Source organism: Schistocerca americana, unplaced genomic scaffold (assembly GCF_021461395.2).
Source record: "Schistocerca americana isolate TAMUIC-IGC-003095 unplaced genomic scaffold, iqSchAmer2.1 HiC_scaffold_55, whole genome shotgun sequence".
Taxonomy (NCBI): domain Eukaryota; kingdom Metazoa; phylum Arthropoda; class Insecta; order Orthoptera; family Acrididae; genus Schistocerca; species Schistocerca americana.
The window spans coordinates 1,414,374-1,423,284 of NW_025726291.1; the positions used below are offsets into that span (position 1 = coordinate 1,414,374).

The window sequence follows — 8,911 nt, forward strand, 5'->3', positions numbered from 1 at the left end:
CAAGGGAAACAGTAAACGTGAAGAGAAGCATCGGAATGTAAAACTGGACTCACAGGTGAGGTTCAAATCATAGAAAGTTAGACAGTCAGTCCTCTTGTACTTAAGTCGGCATTGTGCCTTTTGAATTTGATTCCCATGCACTTTCAGTGTTTCATTGTCAATAAGAAGGTCCAAGGTATACAGTAAACCTGATGTGAAGCATCAGAATCCAAAACTGGACTCACAGGAGAGGTTCAAATCATACAAAGTTAGAGTGTCAGTCCTCCTGTACTTAAATCGGAATTGTGCCTTTTGAATTTAATAACGATGCAATTTCTGTGTTTCATCGTCAATTAGAATGCCCAAGGGATACAGTGAAACTGAAGTGAAGCATCGGAAACTAAAACTGGACTCACAGGAGAGGTTCAAATCATAGAAAGTTAGAGTGTCAGTCCTCTTGTACTTAAGTCGGCATTGTGCCTTTTGAATTTAATTCCGATGGAATTTCTGTGTTTCATCGTCAATAAGAAGGTCCAAGGGATACAGTAAACCTGAAGTGAAGCATCGGAAGCTAAAACTGGACTCACAGGAGAGGTTCAAATCATAGAAAGTTAGAGTTTCGGTCCTCTTGTACTTAAGTCGGCATTGTGCCTTTTGAATTTATTTCCGATGCAATTTCTGTGTTTCATCGTCAATAAGAAGGTCCAAGGTATACAGTGAACCTGAAGTGAAGCATTGGACTCTGCTACTGGACTCACAGGAGAGGTTCAAATCACAGAAAGTTAGAGTGTCTGTCCTTTTGTACTTCTGACGTCATTGTGCCTTTTGTATTACATTCGGATGCAATATCTGTGTTTCATCGTCAATAAGAAGTTCCAAGGGATACACTAAACCTGAAGTGAAGCATCGGAATCTAAAACTTGACTCACAAGAGAGGTTCAAATCATAGAGAGTTAGAGTGTCAGTCCTCTTGTACTTAAGTCGGCATTGTGCCTTTTGAATTTAAATCCGAAGCAATTTCTGTGCTTCATCGTCAATAAGAAGGTCCAAGGTATACAGTAAACCTGAAGTGAAGCATCTGAATCTAAAACTGGACTCACAGGAGATGCACAGATCATAGAAAGTTAGAGTAACAGTCCTCTTGTTCTTAAGTCGGCATTGTGCCTTTTGAATGTAATTAAGATGCAATTTCTGTGTTTCATCGTCAATAAGAAGGTCCAAGGTATACAGTGAACTTGAAGTGAAGCATCGGAATCTAAAACCGGACTCACAGGAGAGGTTCAAATCATAGAAAGTGAGAGTGTCAGTCCTCTTGTACATAAGTCGGCATTGTGCCATTTGTATTAAATTCGGATGCAATTTCTGTGTTTCATCATCAATAAGAAAGTCCAAGAGATAGAGTAAACCTAAAGTGAATCATCGGAATCAAAAACTGGACTGACAGGAGAGGTTCAAATCATAGAAAGTTAGAGAGTCAGTTCTCTTGTACTTAAGTCGCCATTGTGCCTTTTGAATTTAATTCGGATGCAATATCTGTGTTTCTTCGTCAATAAGAAGGTTCAAGGTATACAGGAAACCTGAAGTGAAGCATTGGAATCTAAAACTGGACTCACAGGAGAGGTTCAAATCATAGAAAGTGAGAGTGTCAGTCCTCTTGTACTTAAGTCGGCATTGTGCCTTTTGTATCAAGTTCGGATGCAATTTCTTTGTTTCATCTTCAATAAGAAGGTCCAAGGGATACAGTAGATCAGAATTGAAGCATCGGAATCTAAAACTGGACTCACAGGAGAGGTTCAAATCATAGAGAGTGAGAGTGTCAGTCCTCTTGTACTTAAGTCGGAATTGTGCCTTTTGTATTAAATTCGGATGCAATTTCTGTGTTTCATCGTCAAAAAGAAGGTCCAAGGGATACAGTAAACCTGAAGTGAAACATCGGAATGTAAAACTGGACTCACAGGACAGGTTCAAATCATAGAAAGTGAGAGAGTCAGTCCTCTTGTACTTAAGTCGGCATTGTGCCTTTTGTATTAAATTCGGATGCAATTTCTGTGTTTCATCGTCAATAAGAAGGTCCAAGGGATACAGTAGACCTAAAGTGAAGCATCGGAATCTAAAACTGGACTCACAGGAGAGGTTCAAATCATAGAAAGTTAGAGTGTCAGTCCTCTGCTACTTAAGTCGGCATTGTGCCTTTTGAATTTAATTCCGAAGCAATTTCTGTGCTTCATCGTCAATATGAAGGTCCAAGGTATACAGTGAACCTGAAGTGAAGCATCGGAATCTAAAACTGGACTCACAGGAGAGGTTCAAATCATAGAAAGTTAGAGTGTCACTCCTCTTGTACTTAAGTCAGCACTGTGCCTTTTTAATTTAATTCCGATGCAATTTCAGTGCTTCATCGTCAATAAGAAGGTCCAAGGTATACAGTAAACCTGAAGTGAAACCTCGGAATCTAAAACTGGACTCACAGGAGAGGTTCAAGTCATATAAAGTTAGAGTGTCAGCCCCCTTGTACTTAAGTCGGCATTGTGCCTTTTGGATTTAATTCCGATGGAATTCCTGTGTTTCATCGTCAGTACGAAGGTCCAAGGGATACAGTAAACCTGAAGTGAAGCTTCGGAATCTAAAACTGGACTCACAGGAGAGGTTCAAATCATAGAAAGTTAGAGTGTCAGTCCTCTTGTACTTAAGTCGGCATTGTGTCTTTTGTATTAAATTCGGATGCAAATTCTGTTTTTCATCGTCAATCAGAAGGTCCAAAGAATACAGTAAACCTGAAGTGAAGCATCGGAATCTACAACTGGAATCACAGGTGTGGTTCCAATCATAGAAAGTTAGAGTGTCAGTCCTCTTGTAGTTAACCCTTAAATGCATGATTTTTTATTTCAAGCTGTAAAAATTACCATGTTTATTTTATAGTGCCTACATTTCGAAAAAAATATTGAAAATTTTTTTAATTAAATTAACAAAGCACTATTGTTGAAAATCGCTTTGTAGCTGATCAGCTACATTTTGAGTTAACACCTTATGAGCCACAATAAATGTGCTTATTTTGCTCCCTCAATTTTGACCAAATCTCTCGTAACTTAATTGTTGATTATGATTAAATACTTTGAATAGGAAGGGAAAAATCCTAAAATAATAAATAGGACATTAATGTTGTAAATATTGAGCATTTATTGTATATTTTATTCACTTTTGTATATGAACAATAAGGTATCTAGTTCCAACAGGTTTGTACCCAAGCATGTGATAATCACTTTACATGAAATGTTTGAAAACAGTTCTTTTGTTTGTGCAAACACAATGCAACTGCACATTTATTACACTGAACCCAGGAAAAACCCTTGCATCCTGGCATTTTGCACCTCTGTCTCACTTGCAAGTACGAAGGCAGGTGACCTACTTGATCCAGCCTTACATCTTGTGGAGGTACATGTGCTGTGGGCCCCTTTGTCTTCTTAGCTTGTATTTGGTTTTCGAGTTCATTACTTGGCCTTCCACGTTTTGCTGAAGTATGACCTGAGCGACACAAACAGGGAGCAATTTCCATTCGAAATTCGGAGAGTTTCATAGTTCTCTTAATCCCTTTGGTTTCTGCTACTCTCCTATACAACAGCCAGGAATTGACTACTCCCATGTCCAGGAGATGGTAAAACAATCTTATATACCATTTTCGACTTTTCACAAGAATTTTATGTCGACCCATTATGCTGTCAAGAAGGTCAACACCTCCCATATGTTTATTGTAGAGTTTAATTATTTGTGGACAAGGTATTGTTGTTCTTGACTTTGTTTTTTTGTCATACCTCCCTGCTTCATGAATAGGCTGCTGTCCAGCAAGTGTAGAAAGCAACATCACACTCTTGTTATCTTTCCACACTACATTTGATATGTCGACACCATCCACTGTTGCGACACGCTCTACTGATGCACCTCGTGCCATTTTCTTCAGCTCAGCTTCTGAAGGGAGCTTGCAGTCTGGCACTCTGTTTCTTCTGACTGTCCCAAGTGAGTAAATTCCTTGTTTATGTAACCATACAAGCAGTGGCAGACTTGTGTAATAATTGTCACAGTACAGTTTGTGGTTCATATTTCTTGGTAGTATCCTACTGAGTCGAACTACAACATTTGCGCTTGCTCCCAAGTCTTCCTCCCCAGTCACTCTTTTTTCTGGTTTATTTTCATCTCCAGTGAAAATCTCAAAATCGTAGGCATAACCAGATATGCCACTAATAACAAATAATTTGTATCCATATTTATGAGGCTTGTTTGGCATGTATTGTTTCAAATAACTTCTAGCCTTTGTTGAACATATCTGTTCATCAACAGAAACTCACTCCTCAACAGGTATTGTTTGAAACCGAGATCTCATCAATTCTATTATGGGTCTTATCTTGAAGAGTCTATCATGACCTTTTTCACCCCTGGGTATCATTGCACTGTTGTCATTGAAGTGAAGAAACTTACGTATATGCTCATACTGATTCACTGTCATTGTTGTCTTGATCAGATGAGTACCAGTAACTTCTCCCCAGTAATCCCTCGTATTAGGTACATGAACTATTGACATTACGAGACAGATGCCCATAAATTTTTTTATGTCATCACAGGATAAATCTATTGGTCTATCAGGATTACACTGCACACTGTATCTATGAGACTCATCGACAATTAGATCAAACAATTTAGATGGAAATATATGTTTGAAGAATTGGTATGGAGTATTTAAGTTTATTACTTCTTCTGGTAACGAAGTATTGCCATGAAATTTTGACTACAGTTCGGGAATAATGAACTGTTTATCTTTCCAAACCACACTCCTGCTGTTTTTGGTAACATTTTTGCTGCTGCATGGCAGTTTCAGAGCATTATCAGACAACTGTGACGTCGATTCCTTCATTATAACATCAGATTGTCTTGTTCCAGAAACATCTTCAGTCCTAATTACTGGTACTTGACTTTCTTCGTCACTACTGTCACTATCACAATCAACAGATTCTGGAGCAACATACGTCTCATCTTGAATGGAATCGTCAGAGAAACACTCAAGATCGTCATCACTGCTTAGTGGAATCTCTAACCATTCCATAAGCATTTCTTCTTGACTCTTTCGAGACATTTTTACGTCAGCGCCTGAAATGCAGTAAATGAAAAATGTAGCTGATAAGCTACATACACAAAAACAGGCCTCATTTCAAATCTATCGCAAAGACACTCGAATTAACTGTTTACACCATATCTACTTACGTTTTCAAAATGAAAAAGTAATTTTCAAAACCAGAAATCAGTGCACAAACACCAAAAACCCACCTCAACTTTCCGCCAAAACACACACTTGGCAGTATGTCCACACAGGTCACTGTCGAACTGCTTCAGCTCGTCCTGCCATCTATGATCGCTATGAAGAACTACTAGAAACTGCAGCGGAGTGTATACACTTAGCTACATAACGAATTTGATCGAAAATGTTTCTCCATATGGAATAAAACGAAGAAATGAGGTCTGTAGCTTATCAGCTACAGTATGCATTAAAGGGTTAAGTCGGCATTGTGCCTTTTGAATTTAATTCCGATGCAATTTTTGTGCTTCATCGTTAATAAGAAGGTCCCTGGGATACAGTAAACCTGATGTGAAGCATCGGAATCTAAAACTGGACTCGGAGGAGAGGTTCAAATCTTAGAAAGTTGGAGTGTCAGTCCTCTTGTACTTAAGTCGGCATTGTGCCTTTTGAATTTAATTCCGATGCAATTTCAGTGTTTCATTGTCAATAAGAAGGTCCAAGGGATACAGTAAACCTGAAGTGAAGCATCGGATTCTAAAACTGGACTCACAGGAGAGGTTCAAATCATAGAAAGTTAGAGTGTCAGTCCTCTTGTACTTAAGTCGGCATTGTGCCTTTTGAATTTAATTCCGATGCAATTTTTGTGCTTCATCGTCAATAAGAAGGTCCAAGGGATACACTAAACCTGAAGTGAAGCATCTGAATCTAAAACTGGACTCAAAGGAGTGGTTCAAATCATAGAAAGTTAGAGTGTCAGTCCTCTTGTACTTAAGTCGGCATTGTGCCTTTTGTATTAAATTCGGATGCAATTTCTGTGCTTCATCGTCAATAAGAAGCTCCAACGGATACAGTAAAAATGTAGTGAAGCATCGGAATCTAAAACTGGACTCACAGGAGAGGTTCAAATCATAGAAATTACGAGTGTCAGTCCTCTTGTACTTAAGTCGGCATTTTGACTTTTGAATTTAATTCCGATGGAATTTCTGTGTTTCATCGTCAATACGAAGGTCCAAGGGATACAGTAATCCTGAAGTGAAGCATCCGAATCCAAATTGGATTCACAGGAGAGGATCAAATCATAGAAAGTTAGAGTGTCAGTCCTCTTCTACTTAAGTCGGCATTGTGCCTTTTGAATTGAATTCCGATGCAATTTCGGTGTTTCATCGTCAATAAGAAGGTCCAAGGTAAACAGTGAACCTGAAGTGAAGCATCGGAATCTAAAACTAGACTCTCTGGAGAGGTTCAAATCGTAGGAAGTTAGAGTGTCAGTCCTCTTGCACTTAAGACAGCATTGTGCCTTTTGTATTAAATTCGGATGCAATTTCTGTGCTTCATCGTCAATAAGAAGGTCCAAGGGATACAGTAGACCTGAAGTGAAGCATCGGAAGCTAAAACTGGACTCACAGGATAGGTTCAAATCATAGAAAGTGAGAGTGTCAGTCCTCTTGTACTTAAGTCGGCATTGTGCCTTTTGTATTAAATTCGGATGCAATTTCTGTGTTTCATCGTCAATAAGAAGCTCCAACGGATACAGTAAACCTGTAGTGAAGCATCGGAATCTAAAACTGGACTCACAGGAGAGGTTCAAATCATAGAAAGTTAGAGTTTCACTCCTCTTGTACTTAAGTCGGCAATTTGCCTTTTGAATTTAATTCCGATGCAATTTCTGTGCCTCATCGTCAATAAGAAGGTAAAAGGGATACAGCAAACCTGAAGTGAAGCGTCGGAATCTAAAACTTGACTCACAGGAGAGGTTCAAATCATAGAAAGTTAGAGTGTCAGTCCTCTTGTACTTAAGTCGGCATTGTGCCTTTTGAATGCAATTCCGATGCAATTTCTGTGTTTCATCGTCAATAAGAAGGTCCAAGGTGTACAGTGAACCTGAAGTGAAGCATCGGAATGTAAAACTGGTCTCACAGGAGAGGTTCAAATCATAGAAAGTGAGAGTGTCAGTCCTCTCGTACATAAGTCTGCATTGTGCCTTTTGTATGAAATTCGGATGCAATTTCTGTGTTTCATCATCAATAAGAAAGTCCAAGGGATACAGTAAACCTAAAGTCAATCATCGGAATCAAAAACTGGACTCACAGAAGAGGTTCAAATCATAGAAAGTTAGAGAGTCAGTTCTCTTGTACTTAAGTCGCCATTGTGCCTTTTGAATTTAATTCGGATGCAATATCTGTCTTTCTTCGTCAATAAGAAGGTCCAAGGTATACAGGAAACCTGAAGTGAAGCATCGGAATCTAAAACTGGACTCGCAGGAGAGGTTCAAATCATAGAAAGTGAGAGTGTCAGTCCTCTTGTACTTAAGTCGGCATTGTGCCCTTTGTATTAAATTCGGATGCAATTTCTGTGTTTCATCGTCAATAAGATGGTCCAAGGTATACAGAAAACCTGAAGTGAAGTATCGGAATCTAAAACTGGACTCACAGGAGACGTTCAAATCATAGAAAGTGAGAGTGTCAGTCCTCTTGTACTTAAGTCGGCATTGTGCCTTTTGTATTATGTTCGGATGCAATTTCTGTGTTTCATCGTCAATAAGAAGGTCCAAGGTATACAGTGAACTTGAAGTGAAGCATCGGAATCTAAAACTGGACTCTCAGGAGAGGTTAAAATCATAGAAAGTGAGAGTGTCAGTCCTCTTGTACATAAGTCGGCATTGTGCCTTTTGTATTAAATTCGGATGCAATTTCTGTGTTTCATCATCAATAAGAAAGTCCAAGGGATACAGTAAACCTAAAGTGAATCATCGGAATCAAAAACTGGACTCACAGGAGAGGTTCAAATCAAAGAAAGTTAGAGAGTCAGTTCTCTAGTACTTAAGTCGCTATTGTGCCTTTTGAATTTAATTCGGATGCAATTTCTGTGTTTCATCGTCAATAAGAAGGGCCAAAGTATAGACAAAACCTGAAGTCAAGCATCGGAATCTAAAACTGGACTCACAGGAGAGGTTCAAATCATAGAAAGTGAGAGTGTCAGTCCTCTTGTACTTAAGTCGGAATTGTGCCTTTTGTATTAAATTCGGTTGCAATTTCTGTGTTTCATCGTCAAAAAGAAGGTCCAAGGGATACAGTAAACCTGAAGTGAAGCATCGGAATGTAAAACTAAACTCACAGGACAGGTTCAAATCATAGAAAGTGAGAGTGTCAGTCCTCTTGTACTTAAGTCGGCATTGTGCCTTTTGTATTAAATTCGGATGCAATTTCTGTGTTACATCGTCAATAAGAAGGTCCCAGGGATACAGTAAACCTAAAGTGAGGCTTTGGAAACTAAAACTGGACTCACAGGGGAGGTTCAAATCATAGAAAGTTAGAGTGTCAGTCCTCTTGTACTTAAGTCGGCATTGTGCCTTTTGTATTAAAGTCGGATGCAATTTCTGTGTTTCATCGTCAATAAGAAGGTACAAGGTATACAGTAAACCTGAAGTGAAGCATCGGAATCTAAAACTGGACTCACAGGAGAGGTTGAACTCATAGAAAGTGAGAGTGTCAGTCCTCTTGTACTTAAGTCGGTATTGTGCATTTTGAATTTCATTCGGATGAAATTTCTGTGTTTCATCGTCAATAAGAAGGTCCAAGGTATACAGGAAACATGAAGTGAAGCATCGGAATCTAAAACTGGACCCACAGGAGAGGTTCTAATCATAGA

At 39.0% G+C, this 8,911-nt stretch overlaps 1 protein-coding gene across 1 annotated transcript; it reads right to left on the reverse strand.

The window, feature by feature from the left end:
- Positions 1-2,836: 2,836 nt before the first annotated feature.
- On the reverse strand, positions 2,837-4,552 carry LOC124586232 (piggyBac transposable element-derived protein 2-like). The gene is made up of 3 exons (XM_047131414.1): positions 4,320-4,552; positions 3,386-4,211; positions 2,837-2,869 (listed from the first exon to the last, which is right to left on the reverse strand). Exons 1-3 carry the CDS (start codon positions 4,550-4,552, stop codon positions 2,837-2,839), a joined length of 1,092 nt encoding a protein of 363 aa, XP_046987370.1.
- Positions 4,553-8,911: the final 4,359 nt, after the last annotated feature.

What these genes read in the sequence shown, in the direction of transcription:
- LOC124586232 (XM_047131414.1), bottom strand. Translation starts at nt 4,552, where the DNA reads ATGTCAATAGTTCATGTACCTAATACGAGGGATTACTGGGGAGAAGTT. An exon ending in CAAACAATACCTGTTGAGGA is followed by an intron (nt 4,212 to 4,319) that starts GTGAGTTTCTGT and finishes ATTTGTTATTAG; the next exon opens with TGGCATATCTGGTTATGCCT. An exon ending in AAGATGTAAGGCTGGATCAA is followed by an intron (nt 2,870 to 3,385) that starts GTAGGTCACCTG and finishes TAATTTTTACAG; the next exon opens with CTTGAAATAAAAAATCATGC.